An 18,095-nucleotide genomic window follows, 5' to 3' on the forward strand; every position below is an offset into this window, starting at 1 on the left:
GTTTAGGGTGTATGTGTGTGCATGTGTGTGCACCTAGGCGCGTGCGTGCGTGCGTGTGTGTGTGTGTAGGAATATGTGTGTGTGTTTAGGGTGTGTGTGTGCATGTGTGTGCATTTAGGCATGTCTGTGTGTGCATGTCTGTGAATGTGTGTGCCTGTGTGCGCCTGTGTGCGTGCTTGTCTCTGGATGTGTGTGTGCGTGCTTGCTTGCAAGCGAGCGAGCGTGCATGCTTGTGTGCGTGCTTGCGTGCACTCCGCAGTCACCTCTGACAACCAGCCCAGGATGCTGGGGACCAATTCCAACCTGGAATCCCCTTGGGTCAAACCGTGGTGCCAAGCTTCGCGACGTTCTGATTGACTTGGAGAACAAATCTATACTCATATATTTCTTAGTCTGCTTAATCAATATATGAATGGGGGCTCTCTTCAAGTGAAAAAGATGAGTCTGGAGAAAGTGATGATGGTAAGAAGTGATTTGAAACTTTGGCAGTCAGGACACGATTTCACATCTGCAATTCCTCCTTGAATATTCTTAACAGTTTAGTCATGTTCACTTTGTGGATACGTGGTGTGGTAGATACGTGGTGTGGTAGATACGTGGTGTGGTGGATAGGTGGTGTGGTAGATACGTGGTGTGGCGGATACGTGGTGTGGTAGATACGTGGTTTGGTAGATACGTGGTGTGGCAGATACGTGATGTGGTAGATACGTGGTGTGGTAGATACGTGATGTGGCAGATACGTGGTGTGGCAGATACGTGGTGTGGTGGATAGGTGGTGTGGCAGATACGTGGTGTGGTGGATAGGTGGTGTGGCAGATACGTGGTGTGGCAGATACGTGGTGTGGCAGATACGTGGTGTGGTAGATACGTGGTGTGGCAGATACGTGGTGTGGTAGATACGTGGTGTGGTAGATACGTGGTGTGGTAGATAGGTGGTGTGGTAGATAGGTGGTGTGGTAGATACGTGGTGTGGCAGATACGTGGTGTGGCAGATACGTGGTGTGGCAGATACGTGGTGTGGTAGATACGTGGTGTGGTAGATACATGGTGTGGTAGATACGTGGAGTGGTAGATACATGGTGTGGCAGATACGTGGTGTGGTAGATACGTGGTGTGGCGGATACGTGGTGTGGCGGAGTTTACCCACAGCCTGGTGCTCAGCATAAAGGGGAAAAAACAAAGACTGGTTGGCTCAGAGTCAGTATACTGTGTCTGAGTTAGACATCCATTTAAACAACGGCATGGCATCTGAGTGGGCTAGCACTATAAAACCAGCATAAGTCTGGATTAGTACAAGCAGCCACACACATGTGTATGTCTGGCGTCAACCCCATTTCATCTCACCTCTACCCTGTGATTGGCTTTTTTGAAGTGAGTGAGTGAGTGAAAATAACATCTTCTTGTTACAGAGAGTCAAAATTTTATCCCATTAATATTGGACTGTCTGTCCTTATGTCTGCATCCCAAACACCTGCAGAAGATAAAACAGATGTTCCTAAAATCAGTGGATTATCCAATTACTGCACCTATGTCGGATCACATGTTCCTGGAGTATGATTTTAGGCCGCTTTTAGCAATATTCCAGCAATATCATGACGGGGGACACCAGAAATGGGCTTCACACATTGTACTCACGTTGGGAATCGAACCTGGGTCTTCGTCGTGATGAGCAACGCTTTAACCACGGGGCAGTGAGTGAACATGGTGTTATGCCACTTTCAGCAATATTCCAGCAATATCACAATGGTGGACCCCCAAAATGAGTGCATCACACACCCATGGTGAAATCCAACCAAGGCTAAGCTACCCACTTCCCCTCGATGATTCATGGATCAGTCTAAAATCATTGCTAAATCAAACCCAACACGTCATGAAACATATACATCAAAACAAACTTAGTCTTTTTACTCACTGCAACATATTACATCATTTGACTTTTTTCAGATGTTTTGTTTTCCTAAGGGCAGGTAACTCTGACAAATTTCATTGACATTGCTGCATGTTTTTTTTCAATGACAAATGACCTTTTATGTGCCTTATAAGAAGAAAATGTCATATCACCTCATAAATGTTTACACAAACATAAGAAAAATAATTTGTCAGTCTTTGGGTTTAACAATGACCAACTTGCATCTAGAAAAGATCCCTTAGCCAAGTATATATAAACCCTGACAGATATTCGATATTGTGCTGCTCGTATGACATATACTCAATCCCATCCATGATAAACCATCATGCTAGTAGACATATTCACATCGGATCTCATACCAGGGATGAAAATGGCACCATATTATGTTCATTATAAAACAACATCACCAGACACTGGCTTAGAGAGGGACAGGTTTGTATCGCTCTGCAATGAAACAAATATCATCTAGACCAGTTTTTCAAAAACAATTGCAGTTGATGGAAGGGGCTGATCGATCTCACACCAAAAATATGGAATCTTTAGAGGTACAGACTGGGACAAGGTGAAGGTCAGGTCGGTGTAACACAATTCCTTGATTAAATGCAAAACATGACTCACTGTATTGCCACATCAATTAAAAATACAGCCAATGATTAATGACAGATTGGATTTTTAATTTCACAGCCCAATCTTCATTTCGCAGAGACGAAGTCTGAAAGCTTCCAAAGGCATATAATGATCTACACAGCAAATCTGGGCAAAGTCTCCCAAGGAAAGTCTAATAATGAAACACAATCCCTGGAGCCTTATAATGAGGTCATTTGCTACAAAAGATCATAATACATTATAAAAATGAACCGTTTGAGAGATTGGCTGTAAGCTGTACGTCTTATAGCGAGGAGGGTTAATAGGTGTTATAATGAGGAGCCAAGGGAAACAAGGTTCTGGACAATAATCTTGCCAGTTGCGACATAGTTGTACCTCTTCAGCTTGTGTCAATATGCAAAGCTTTTCAACTAGCCTGAAATGGACCCAGAAATAGGACGCGTGTGATGTCTCCTCCAACTCATGTTTAACAATTGTAATAAGTTACCTGGTAAACTCAAACGCCTCAATCTGGCTTACAAATGCTGCACTTACCTCGAGACGCGAGGGTCATAAAAATAGGGATCCTTCTTGTCGCCTGACCTCAGCATTGCGTGGTTACCATTGCTTCTTTCCATAGCTAGTGACAGTAAGATCCATGACAGTACAACACATAACACCTTCACATGTATTTTCTCCCGATAATTCCCATCACACCAAGGCTATATTATCTCCAACTACTCGGATGGATTCAGCATGGTCTGAGCCGGCTTGCTTCTCCAATCTGATTGGCCGTTTATCGAGGCTCTGTTCAGTTACCTATGCTAGCCTTACTGTCGTGAAATATAATCAATACAAGATCACCGAGGCAGTCCTTCTTGCAATAGCACAATAGCTAAATGGACACAGGGGGCATCTCAAAACCAGTTGGGAATTATTGTTCTCCATTTACGACCTGCAGTGGCCTACTTGAAATCCATGGTTGGGGTCAGTTGGTGAGATGGTTTGGTGTGTGGTGAAGCGTGACCATAACATGGGAGGACATTGTGTTGGGGCGCTTGTCTTTCAGATAAGCTTGGCAATTTCATCTGAAATGTTTATGACAGTGATGGGAGTGTGAAACTGTTGGCTGTCTTTGATCTAACCACTAGGGATGTAGGTGTCAAAGGGATGACGTACTTGTACCTTGTCCACTCTTTCTGTTTCATTAAGACATCTGTGTGTGAATTATTGTCAATATGAAATACTTACTATTGTAACGAAACCTTCACACCCCTGACCCAATGGAATACAGCTGCATATGCAAAAATATGCAAAAATATTTAAACCAGTTTAAACAGCTCTGCCTTATCTGTTTTGTTAATTAATTTTGTGTGTTTTTCTTTAAAACCCATAATTTTTTTCACTGAAATGAGCCATAATTGTTTTTCGGAACCACAAATTTTTCATGACAAAATTAGGCCATGCCCACTAGTGAACAGCTGTTTTCTGATGGGCTGATAGTAGAATGGTAGGGGCTTGAGTTGTGTTTTTGTCATGAATTAGGTCACTGATTTCATATTTTATGATTTCATATTTCTGATTTCATGAGTTTTTTTATGTTTATACCTCCATTAATGCAAAAAAATATTGAAGTCAGTACTTAAAATTATTTCAAGAACACATTGTTTTTTTCGTAACAATCCCAGGCTAACCCCACAATGTCAAATGGACTGTCCTAAAATGTTTGATAATCTTTGAGAACCTATAGTCTGTTGTTGTCCTTGGTGTTTTTGACTTAATAATATTATCATAACTTACAATAGCAATGTTTGAAATTAAAGGGTCTTGGTATTTTCTACAAAGACCTCTAAATTTCGCTTTTAATCATAATCACAAAGACGTTCAAGTATTTTAGACTTTAACAAACATTCTTACTGACATTATTTTGTAATAATGAAACAATACCTTTTTATTCAAATCAAATATCAAACATTCTACCATGAATTTAGAAATTACTAGATTCTGATCAGTCAATCAGAGGTTGTCAAATCACAAGAAAACCCTTCTCATTGTAACAGACGATTTGACGCCCATCACTGCGGAGGCTAATATTCATAGAAAAGTACTTTTTTCAGTCATTGTTGGTAGGCATATTCAAATAATAATATCTACAATTATAGGCTACAAAATGCAAAGTTTACGTTTGGTTCCATATTCAATTTAGCATAATTACATCTCCAGGTAACCTAGCTCTACATTGAAACTCAGTATGTTTATCTCCTAATTAAAGGCACAAGCCAAATCACAGATAGACTTTTGTTCTTCTAGATTAACCACAAATTGTGGTGAGGTGAAATGGGGTTTAACATTGTCTTCAATATCACTGCACTTATAAAGATATGTGCATGCACTGGCACTGTGAAAATTCCAAATTAATGATATAGAATTTGGTGGTTTTTTTTATTCAATTATTCATGCAATCAGTTACAGATTGATTTACCCCATGACACTGCTCCAGTTGTGGTTACACTGGCCAGTTATCTCAATTACGTCTCTTCCACAAAACTGTAAAGTATTGATAAATTATTCTGAATTGATGAAATGTTTTCTCCAAGTATTCAATATATTTCTTAAATTAATCACCACATAAACTTTTTGAGAAACTCATGAAAGGTTATTTATTACAGGGATAGGTGAGTCCGAGACTTTCAATAAATGAATGTATTTCAAATAATGACCCTCTCCTAATGCTTGTCATCGTTTTCAGATGACCCTCACCATGTCCTTGTGATTTGTTTTCAAAACAAAATGCAAAAGCAATTTATATTTTATCACAAATGTCCATTCTTTCATAACCCTCCCCTAATAAGCACATTTTTTTATGACCCTCCCCTTGACACTGTCATATGTTTTGATGACCCCCCCCCCCCCCCCCTTATAATAAATGACCGATCCCTAATTAGCATTTCTTGAACATTTCTTGAACATTTATTGCACAAGTACCCCAAAAGAAGATGACTCTCTACTTTTCAATAAATATACTAGCAGGAAAACAAAGATTCAATTGTCAGTTAAAATGGAAGTTCCAGGATTATAGGGCATTCAGTAGATAACGCAAATAGTTGACTCCATCAGATCCCAAGAAAATGAGGTTATATTCCTGCCCAGGAATCACAACCATCTAGTCATCTCACTTTCATACCTCAGCCAATTTGTTCCAACATGAGAAGAATTACCACTACAAAGTAAAAATGTCACAAGTCATTCCATGAATTCTTGCCATTGCAGACCAATATTGGCCCATGGGCAGCCAGGCTCCACAGAGTTATCTCCCTTTACTCAGGAAGAGCCTGAAGCTCTCTCTGGTTAGTGAGTTAGATTTATAGTCACATCGGCAGCTACATCGTGCTTTCTACCTTCTTAACACAGTAAACAAACAAGAAATATACAAGTTGATTCAGATATCAGCCCTATTTACATTATGGTTCATTTACTTCAAAATTGAAAACCAAAAAAACCCTGTTATGAGGTGGAGTTTGCTTTTTTCAGTTGAGTCATGGACGTGACATACATTATAGCAAATGTATGTATCAGCTATCACAACCGGAAAAGATGCATAGGACAAAGTGGTTAAATTATAACAACTTAGTATGAACAAACATGTCAGCAGAGCAACTATCTTGTTGATGTAGGGCAAACAGTTTCAGACACAAATCAACTGTCTTTCACCTCCTGGGAAATCTGTAGATCCAGGGCTTGAAACATTTCTTAAACCCAACTTGTTCAGCAAGGCAAGTAGGTATTATTGTATTTGTCCTAAGGGTGGAATGATATGCCGATATTCTGATGCATTGCAACACTTGATCCACAATACCACACACGTGCACCTATAAATCAACAGAACACGATACAGAACGCAAATCTTATGTACAGTGTTCCCTCGCTATTGCTCCCTTCAATATGGCACTAACTCCGTTATAGCGCGTGGTAACACTTGGCTCCCAAAATTTACTTATATTTTTTATAAGCTCAAGTTTTACACTGACACATTGTTTTTACCCCATCTCAAAAAACATTCTTAGCTGCTCACCAGGAGCACGTAACACCGGAAATACCAACAAATCCGAACTAAAGTATGCAACCTAATCTCATTACTATAGTATCTATAGTATTATAAACATTGTTCAATGGAGATCTGGATTTATGTTTGAGGCAATTTGACTATTCCATGTCAACACAACATTTTCGCAATCAAAATACATGCATCAGGGGAAGTCCCTACAGTGTCTGGTCAAATTGTTCCATACGTCAAATATCCTGCAATAGCAATCAGCTGTATCTAAGTGCTATGTGTATAGTTCTTATAAAGCTGCAACTGTAGTAACACGATATAGGAATATATTATTCCTGATAAAACAATTGTGACAATCATAACATATCTCACTATAAGGAGAGAGGTTTCAGAGTTGTATCGGAGGGATTTCATCGTTTCTTACTATTTGTTGAGTATCATGATACCAGTAGTATCGTAATACGTATCATATTGTGAGATGTCAGACAGTCAGTTGATACTCAGCTCTGTGGACTATGATCAAATTATAAGACTGAACAGAATTTCACAAGACTTGAGCTTCAAGCTGGAGGTCAGGTGATGTGAAATTGGGTTTAGTGTGTGTGTGTGTGTGTGTGTGTGTGTGTGTGTGTGTGTGTGTGTGTGTGTGTGTGTGTGTGTGTGTGTGTGTGTGTGTGTGTGCGCGCGCGCGCTTATACTTGTCCGGACTGATGCCAATTTACAGTGCTAGCACACTGAGATACCATGCTGCAGTTTAACATGAATACCCCACTCAGACACAGTATACTGACTCCGAGCCGACCAGTCCTTGTTTTAGCCCCTTAATGCCGAGCTCCAGACGGTAACAACAAGTACCATCTTTGAATGTCTTTTGGTATACTGCAGCTGGGGATCGAACCCCAGACCTTCCGCTCTCCGGGCGGCCGCTCTACCACTAGATTTCAAGCTAAAGGCTCCTGTTACAGGCTGTTTAGGTTGAGACATGACCTGTCTTTCTGAATACTTCTTGAGACGATCCCCAGTTGTTGTCTTGAGGCTGAGACACATGACACGACTACAACTACCTACAACATCTAGACTTCACAACACACATGGAGGGAGGCATACATGGGAAGGAGGACTCAGAACATCTCACACGTCACAAATAGAATTCCTGTTGGCCTGGAGGGCGGTCGGTTGCCTAGTGGTTAAAGCGTTTGCTCGTCACGCTGAAGACCCGGGTTGATTCCCAATGTGGGTACAATGTGTGGAGCCCATTTCTGGTGTCCCCTGCCGTGATATTGCTGGAATATTGCTAAAAGCGGCGTAAAACAATACTCTCTCATTCACTCACTCACTGTTGGCCTGGTCATCTACAGGGTCTCACATCAGGGGTTTACCTAGACTTGCTCAGAGGTCATTATTTGCCCCATGTCTGAAGCAATTGTCGACAAGAATTCCCGAATTGGAATTTAGATGTTGTATGTCGTTACAGCAGTCACTAATGTTATGGCTCTGCAGAGTGGACAAGCATGTCAATGACAACAGGACCAAGAAAAGAGAAGAGCCCTTAGTGTTTTGTTTTACATTGTTGTGTTGGATGAAATATTTAAACACCTCTGACTTTATGAAAATAACGACTTTTAAGAAAGTTGCAATCTTGAACACTATTTTTTCTCACCCTTTTTTCAGCCAAGGACACTATTTACTACTGGGAGCACTTATTCATCCAGACATTTATTAATCAGGGCAGTTACATTAGGAATCTGTCCAGATTCACAGGGTTATTCTGTACACAGTTTGATTTGAAAGTTATTTGTGGACAAAGTAGACACAATTTTGGGATAACAACTTTTTTAATACTGTGAAAAGCGACGTTTTGGTATAGATCCTTATACCATTGTTAAGCAAGGTATACATATACAACAGTATAAGGATCTGGACCGAAATGTTGCCTTTACAGTAAATAATGAAGTTGTTATCCAACAAGTTACATGTGGAAGTGAAGAAAACTTTGTCACACTGCAGATGGCTAGCCAACATTCAATGGAATAAGGAACAAAGTGTGAAGTCCCCTGATGGCTAAGGTGGGGGTGTGTGTGGGATGTGTGGGTGTGTGTGGGATGTGTGGGTGTGTGTGGGAGTGTGTGAGGCTTTCCTTCCACATTAAGCTGACACGCCACGATGACTGGAATACTGCTAAAAGCGGCGTTAAACCCAACTCACTCACATTGGTTTGTTTGTTTGTTGTTTAATGCCACACACAGCAATGTTCCCGCAATGTTCCAGCAATGTGATGACGGTCTGTAAGTAAACAAGTCTGGAACAGACAATCCAGTGATTGACATCATGAGCGCTGATCCATGAGACAGCACACAGTGAAGCAAGTTTTGTTTGTTTGTTTGTTGTTTAACCCCGAACTCATCAATATTCCAGCTATATGAAGGCAGTCTGTAAATAATTGAGTCTGGACAATCAAATGATTGACATCATGAGTATAGATCCATTCAAATGGGAAAAGATGACATGCATCAACCAAGTAAGCGAGCCTGACCACCCAATCCTGTTAGTCGCCTCTTACGACAAGCATAGTCGCCTTTTATGCCAAGCATGGGTTGCTGAAGACCTATTCTACCCCGGATCTTCACGGGTCCAGTGTAGCAAGTCAGTGGCCACCGATGACCAGCACAGATTGCTGGAGTCCAATTCCAACATCAATGAAAGTCACTAAATTTCTTTTACTACTTTTATGTGAATTGTTTGATGGGCATTTCTAAGAAGTTGACAGATGACAAAGAAGACACAATTTATGGATAAAAACTTCATTTTACTGTAACTTTACTATTATAGTAAAACAAAGAAGTTGTTATCCGTACATTGTGTCTACTTTTATGTGTATGATTCCTATGTTGTTGCTGCAGGACTTTTGTTCTTGATGACGAGGATTCATAACATCAACATCGTCTACGTACATATGGACTCCTGCTATGGAAGAGAAGGTTAACTTTATCTCCAAACAACAGTTTCAAACTTATGCAGTAATTTCAAGTGAGTTAGTCTGACACAGGTAAAAACAAAACAACACAATTTCTGATGAACACAAACTTGGGGTTAGTGGAAGTGAGTAAGGTTTTATGCCTCTTTTAGCAATATTCCAGCAATATCATGGCGGGGGACACCAGAAATGGGCTTTACACATTGTACCCATGTTGGGAATCGAACCCGGGTCTTCAGCGTGATGAGCGAACGCTTGAACCACTTGACTACCCGACTGCTCAGAAGTATGATAATTTGATTAGAAAAATAATTAGTCCAAAATAAAATAAGTCTCCATTAAAATATGATCAATCCGAAGCAGACAGCCAGTCACAAAACAGAGCTCAACATTAACGCCTTAATGGCACATTATTTATATCCAACCTTCTGGCAAAGACAGGTCAACAGAGACAAATCCAAAAAACAACATCATACCAATGAAAATTTAATCATTTGGGGTGCTAAAATCTTTTAAAAGTTGAGATATGTTTAATACATGTTACCTAGAGATGAAATTAATACCCTCAAGTGCTGAGATCCTCACTAATATATAGTGGACTGTTGACAAGGCTTTGAAAACGCAAGCAAGCATGGGTGGACATTTGTATCCCTTCAAAGCAATCATCTAACAACTGGATACTGCATTCAAACATTGGTCGTTTGTTGTTTTACACTGCAGTTGGTAATATTCCAGCTATATGACGGCGGCTTCTAAATGATTGGGTTGGGACCAGGCAATTCTGGAATGAATATTGTGAGCAATGTTCCACATCTTTGAGGTACGATGACAAGCCATCAAACAAGACACAGAGTCTGACCACTTGTCAGATGTATGACATCGCCTCCGACAATCAGCATAGGTTGCTGGGGACCTACTCTGGCCCGGATCTTCACGGGTCAAGAGTCTGACCACATGATCCATGACATCGCCTCCTACAACCAGAAGAGGTTGCTGGGGACCTACTCCGGCCTGGATCTTCACGGGTCCAGAATCTGACCACCTGATCCATGACATCGCCTCCTCCAACCAACATAGGTTGCTGGGGACCTACTCCACCCCGGATCTTCACGGGTCCAGAGTCTGACCACCTGATCCAGGACATCGACTCCTCCAACCAACATAGGTTGCTGGGCACCTACTCCACCCCGGATCTTCAAAGGGTCCAGAGTCTGACCACCTGATCCAGGACATCGACTCCTACAACCAACATAGGTTGCTGGGGACCTACTCCACCCCGGATCTTCAAAGGGTCCAGAGTCTGACCACCTGATCCAGGACATCGACTCCTCCAACCAACATAGGTTGCTGGGGACCTACTCCGGCCTGGATCTTCACGGGTCCAGAGTCTGACAACTGATCCATGACATCGCCTCCGACAACCAGCATAGGTTGCTGGAGACCTACTCTACCCCAGAATCCAAAAGGTCCAACTGCCTAGCTTCGTAATCTTCATGATGGATGTGGTTGAGTGAGTGAGTTTGGTTTTACGCCTTATCTAGCCATATTCCAGCAATATCACGACGGGGAACACCAGAAATGTGATCGACTTGGAGAACAAATCTAATGTATTTCTTTGCACATACAAGCATCAATATTTATAATCAACCTGAAGCATTAAATGTCATAGTTTTGAATTTTGGTAATACTTTACAAAAATATAGATTAAACAATTTGAAAATAATTATTTTGAATGTTCCAACTGGTGTTTGATCCCAAACATTGTTTCTCACAACAACAAAATAAACTGTAAGTGTTACAACACAGTTGTTGTGTTATGTCAAGTTTATCAAACATTTCCCTCGTGAGTCAATCTTCTGAAATAGGTTTATTCAGTTCCATGAAACTTCTTGTCCAACACTGCTTTTGAACGTTAGTTTCATCTTGAACCCACACTAATAAATTATGTGAGTTGTAAGATTTCTGTGATTTGCTGTCAAACTCATTTGAAATTGTTATATGCTATTAAAGCAAAACCTGTTAGATCATTCTGTGATCAGAACTAAACATGTTAGATATTTTCTGTGATCTAAATCAAACATGTTAGATATTTTTCCGTGATCTAAATCAAACAAGTTAGATATTTTTCCGTGATCTAAATCAAACATGTTAGATATTTTTCTGTGATCTAAATCAAACATGTTAGAAAACTTCTGTGATCTAAGTCATACACAGAGTTACGAAAATGTCTGTGACCTAAAACTATTTCTGTGTCCAACACTCAAACATCGAGTCAGGATTTGTGATCTAAGGTCACACACGAGGACATCAAGGGAGGTAATGCACTGGTTAGAAGAACACATAGACTCACCCTGGAATCGGCAATCGGCTAGAAAACAAACGCCAACCAAGATTACAAATATTGCACAGACAGTCACACATCGCAGAGACACAGGTCAGAGGTCACGAAAAGAATACAATCGCATGGACACACGTGTGAGAACAGTTGCTAACTGTATACACAGACAGACAGTGAGAACCTTGCGGAGAATAGTTCAGGTTTACATGGCACTCCACAACAGGAGAGTCGAGTGTCAAGGAACATTTCAATGAAAGTCGTAGTTGAGATGAGAGTGTGACAGCGGTTGATAACGCAGGAACAGATTGAGTGGGTGAGTTCAGATTTATGGTGCTTTTAGCAATATTCTCACATTATCACAGCAGGGGACACCAGAAATGGGCCTCACATATTGTACCCATGTCGGGAATCGAACCCGGGTCTTCGGCGTGATGAGCGAACGCTTTAACCACTAGGCTACCCGACCGCCCTGATAACGCAGGAACAGATTGAGTGGGTGAGTTCAGATTTATGGTGCTTTTAGCAATATTCTCACATTATCACAGCGGGGGACACAGGAAATGGGGTTCACACATTGTACCTAAGTTCAGCACCAGCCCAGGAAGAGTGAACGCTGTAACAACTAGGCTACCAACACTGTTAATAAACTCTTAACTGCCCAAACTGCTCTTCAAAATTTATGGTTTTAAAAATTAACAAGAAAATTGAAGTATTTCTGAGAATACCACCACCGTCACACAACCCATCACACTGTAGGAACCTTGTTGACAACACAGATGTACATGTATCATGAACCAATAGGCCCCACTAAAAGTTTCAACAACTGACAATGTTCTTGTAAATGTTAATGCTAGAACATTGCAAACCCTTCTGAAGTTTACCTTTGTAATGGAAATGTATTGCAAAATATTGTTTCCAGCAAAGACATGCTATTAACTTGTTAAACCCTTCTGAAGTTTATCTTTGTAATGGAAATGTATTGCAAAATACTGTTTTCAGCAAAGACATGCTATTAAGCATTGATAAACATCCGAATCAGCACTGTCACTTTGATTGCAGATGAGGTAGAGATAAAAAGTACAGTTGTTGAATGCCTTTGAGCATGCATATTTCAATGATAAAATACCAGCATTTTGAAGAACGTTGATAATGGAACAAATGTTGAAAAGACAGAATGCAATAACATCCCAAAGGAAACAGATGAGAGAAAACATTTACTGAATATTTTAATAATCTCCATACATCAGTCTCCCCACCCAAGGCCAACAGCCATTACTCTACAGAGTGAGTGAGTGAGATTTTACACCTCTTTTAGCAGTATGGTACCAAAATGGCCGGGCATGGATGAGATTCAAAACTTGTACCTATGTAGAAAATGAAACCTTGTTTTTTGTTAGATAAGCAAACACCTTATCCTCAAGGCTAACCTGCGGATGTTACACACTGAGGGTTTTCAAGGAACGTATTTATCTCTTTTAGTGAGTGAGTGAGTGAGTATGGTTTTACGCTGCTTTTAGCAATATTCCAGCAATATCATGGCGGGGGGACACCAGAAATGGGCTTCACACATTGTACCCATGTCGGGAATCATACCCGGGTCTTCGGCGTGACGAGCGAACGCTATAACCACTAGGCTATTGAATATTTTTGATCACGTTAAATGTTAAAAGACTTTTAATTAAATGTCACAATCCATATAATATCATGGCGGGGGACACCAGAAATGGGCTTCACACATTGTACCCATGTCAGGAATCATACCCGGGTCTTCGGCGTGACGAGCGAACGCTATAACCACTAGGCTACCCGACCACCCCATCTCTTTTAGACATACTGCACCAACATTAAGCATCAGACATTCTTCCCAAACATCCACCAGCTCTTCAGTTGTCTAATTTTTTGCCTCTCCTGCTCCGACTTGGGCCATCATTTCCACATTTAAAGATTGAGTTCCAGCAATTTTCCAGCAATTTTTCAGAATAACGTTACCATAAATATTTTGATAATGTTGACTTCAGAGAAAGTTGCAACAGCCATCCAAGTTTTCTATTTAAAACACTTTGAAAAGATTCTTTTTGACTTCAAAGAGTGCTTTTAACTTGTGGCTTGATACAAAAAAAAAGTATCAATTTTGGTGGAGTTATTGAATATTTTTGATCATGTTAAATGTTAAAAGACTTTTAATTAAATGTCACAATCCATCACTGTGCTCTTGACTTTATTAATACTCAAACAGAATAATTTTTTTTTTTCTTATACATTTGAAAAGACATTTTGAGACAAAGAATTGTAGCACAGTATTTGATTTAGGTTTGTCCTTTCGGTTTGAGGTTATCACAAAAGCACACAGTGGAAACTAGAAATGAAGTTTTTAAGTTTCACCTGTGCTGGGATTCAAACCCTGGTTATGTCGGTAGATAACTAACACTCTCCCTACTAAACCTACGGTTGACAGATGCAGCAACAACATCTTTAAAATATAGGAACAGAAGATGAGCAACATCAAGGTTATGCATTCAAGCAGTGATTGTTTTCAATTAAACCCCAAAAAAGACTATTTACTCGTAACTCTTTCAACACTGCAGGCTGATCCACTGGCCAATAAGACAACAGTCCCAAGCCACCACAGGCTGGTACACCAGCCAAACCCTTCTGCCAATTCTATTGAACCCAAATTTCAAACCCTTCTGCCAATTCTATTGAACTAAAATTTCAAACCCTTCTGCCAATTCTATTGAACTCAAATTTCAAACCCCTCAACCAGTTCTATTGGAGCCAAACCTCAACGTCCACAGTAAAGGCTGTTGCTATTGAACCCAAATCAACCCCACAACCTAAACAAAAACCACCCAGACAATTTTACTGTTTCCAAATTCTTTGATTCCCACTTATACCACAGCACCAAGGCTTGAAGTAATTAGCTGAGCGTCTGATGTATGGAGATTAGAGAGAAATGGAGTTGTCTCCCTTACCTGGGAGGCTCCTCTGCTTCCGTCCTTTCCCCATCTATCTGGTCCGTACTGGAGGCAGCTGTGTTGAGGACTTTCGGCGGCGTCACGGGGAATGGTGATGTGTTGCCGCTCGTTATTGATACCGGCTCTGTGGAATGACCTGCATGGAAAATAACAGAAAAAATACATGAAAAAACAATCATCAATTCATACATCGAGATCCTAGTGAGTTGGATTTTATGGCTCTTTTTAGCCATATTCCAGCAATATTACAGCGCCGACACCAGAAATGGGCTTCACACACTGTACCCATGTGGAGAATCGAACCCGGGTCATCAGCGTGACGAGCGAACGCTTTAACCAATAGACTACCACACTGCCCCTCGAGATGTCAAATGTTCCATCCAGGCTGCCATATTGAACACAGGATTCAAACCTCTTGAACAATTGGGGTGTCATCATTGGTGGGAACACGTATGTCAAGTCTCATCTTCATCGGTCCAGTGGTCTCTGAGAGGGAGATGCATGACAGATGCATGACGGATGCATGACGGATGCATGACGGATGTCAGACAAATAGGACATGACTGAAACCAGGATCATCTAGCACTCCAAACTGAGTGCCTTTGTCAGCCAAACTTGGATTGTTAATTTCAGAAGTATTCTATCATAAAATTGCATTTAATGTATAATTAAGCATGAAAGCCTCTCAGTCTGTACTGATCCTGTTATCAGTGAAATACAGGTCCCCACAAGCAATCCGTCACATTGGTATATATTATCATCCCTGTATTAACATCAATTGGGAATGTTTACTGACACTTGCTGAATATCAGCCCCTGAATACATCTTGATAATCCCTGGCAGCTTTCTTCACTTTCAGTCAGGTGAGCTAAAAATGTGAGGGGAGGCATTTCATTTTTTTAAAGAACTGTTGAAGCAAACGCATCATGACTGTTGAGTGATGTCACATCTGGTGCGGAAATGGTTTTGTGTTTGGAAGAGCTGATCAGTAGTAGAATGGTCAATTTCAACCGCCGCAAATCTGCTCTGTCCTATTGGTGATTTCTGATCATTTTTATCTTAATAATTTCATCAAAACAAAAGTTTTATACAAAGTGTTTTTTCAATCTGTGTGTGAGTTTGTGAGTTGGGCTTAATGCCACTTTGAACAATATTCCAGTTATATCTCGGCGTGTCAGCTTAATGTGGGAGGAAAGCCCAAAGTGATGTAGGTCTGACGTTAACCACTTTGGTGAAACCCACGAGTTCGAGTATTTTGCTGACAAACCTGGAAACATAATCGGGCTGACCTGCGAATCGAACTCACAAACAAGATTCCTGGCGTGCCAAAGGGACAATACGCAGCACAGCAAGTTACAGAACATGGGTGACAGGGGCACCCGTGCCTCATCTGTCGTTCCTGGCGTGCCAAAGGGACAATACTCAGCACAGCAAATTACAGCACATGGGTGACAGGGGCACCTGTGCCTCATCTGTCGTTCCTGGCGTGCCAAAGGGACAATACTCAGCACAGCAAATTACAGCACATGGGTGACAGGGGCACCTGTGCCTCATCTGTCGGTTTTTGGGGGCAATAACAGGATTTGATGCTGGGGAGTTTTGCAAACTATTACTTATCATTGCCTTATGTGAAGGAGATCCAGCTCAAGGTTACGCACAGACTGAGCCAGGCAGCAGTGGAGGGGTGGGGTTAAGAGCCTCTGAAAGATCAGATTGGACCTAGATGTAAGTGTGATTACGCACAGACTGAGTCTGGCAGCAGTGGAGGGCTGGGGTTAAGAGCCTCTGAAAGATCAGACTGGACCTAGATGTAAGTGTGATTACGCACAGACTGAGTCTGGCAGCAGTGGAGGGGTGGGGTTAAGAGCCTCTGAAAGATCAGACTGGACCTAGATGTAAGTGTGATTACTCACAGACTGAACCAGGCAGCAGTGGAGGGGTGGGGTTAAGAGCCTCTAAAAAGATCAGACTGGACCTAGATGTAAGTGTGATTATGCACAGACTGAGCCAGGCAGCAGTGGAGGGGTGGGGTTAAGAGCCTCTGAAAGATCAGACTGGACCTAGATATAAGTGTGATTACGCACAGACTGAGCCAGGCAGCAGTCAAGGGGTGGGGTTAAGAGCCTCTGAAAGATCAGACTGGACCTAGATGTAAGTGTGATTACGCACAGACTGAGTCTGGCAGCAGTGGAGGGGTGGGGTTAAGAGCCTCTGAAAGATCAGACTGGACCTAGATGTATGTGTGATTACGCACAGACTGAGTCTGGCAGCAGTAGAGGGGTGGGGTTAAGAGCCTCTGAAAGATCAGACTGGACCTAGATGTATGTGTGATTACGCACAGACTGAGTCTGGCAGCAGTGGAGGGGTGGGGTTAAGAGCCTCTGAAAGATCAGACTGGACCTAGATGTAAGTGTGATTACGCACAGACTGAGTCTGGCAGCAGTGGAGGGGTGGGGTTAAGAGCCTCTGAAAGATCAGACTGGACCTAGATGTATGTGTGATTACGCACAGACTGAGTCTGGCAGCAGTAGAGGGGTGGGGTTAAGAGCTTCTGAAAGATCAGACTGGACCTAGATGTAAGTGTGATTACTCACAGACTGAACCAGGCAGCAGTGGAGGGGTGGGGTTAAGAGCCTTTGAAAGATCAGACTGGGCCTAGATGTATGTGTGGATTTACCCTCCGTGAAAACAAAGTGATGATTCCAAAATGAAACAAAACATAAAAATTGTCCTTTATGAAAACGTGTGACCTAAACAGTTATTTCAGATTGAAATGGACATTTGGAATGCTGCATTATTTTATTTAATTTAACGCGAAATAATGTATTTTCATTTTCTCTGACACTGACTGACATTTGACAGAATACACAAGTGACTGGAGCATAATTATGTCGCAGTGATGAAATAACTTGTTCAACTCAAATACAACTGTACACAGCCATCAGGTACAGTAACCTTAGCTCATGATAGTTTGAGAATTTCATTTCAGCATCTCCGCTTTCAATAAATTTAACATTCTTTTCTCATTGAATTTTATGTGAAGATCCAGGTTAAATAGGTCTTCAGGAAACCATGCTTGCCATAAAAGGCGACTATGCTTGTCATAAGAGGCAACTAACGGGATCGGGTGGTCAGGCTCGCTGACTTGGGTGAAGCATGTCACCGATCCCAATTGCATGGATCGATGCTCATGATGTCAATCACTGTATTTTCTGGTCCAGATTTGACTATTTACAGACCACTGTCATAGGTGTAATGTT

General features: G+C 41.3%; 1 protein-coding gene across 1 annotated transcript in view; it reads right to left on the reverse strand.

Moving 5' to 3' along the window:
* The window catches only part of LOC139449122 (disks large homolog 1-like), a 346,607-nt gene that overhangs the window by 81,166 nt on the left and 247,346 nt on the right, over nucleotides 1-18,095 (reverse strand). The window contains exons 12-13 of the mRNA XM_071230606.1: nucleotides 14,833-14,971; nucleotides 11,873-11,890 (exon numbers count right to left, since the gene is read on the reverse strand). Coding sequence (XP_071086707.1) covers nucleotides 11,873-11,890; nucleotides 14,833-14,971 — 157 coding nt within the window. The remainder of the gene's footprint in view (nucleotides 1-11,872; nucleotides 11,891-14,832; nucleotides 14,972-18,095) is intronic.

The sequence above is a fragment of the Haliotis cracherodii genome, unplaced genomic scaffold (assembly GCF_022045235.1).
Source record: "Haliotis cracherodii isolate W230 unplaced genomic scaffold, xgHalCrac1.p SCAF_7, whole genome shotgun sequence".
Classification (NCBI taxonomy): Eukaryota; Metazoa; Mollusca; class Gastropoda; order Lepetellida; family Haliotidae; genus Haliotis; species Haliotis cracherodii.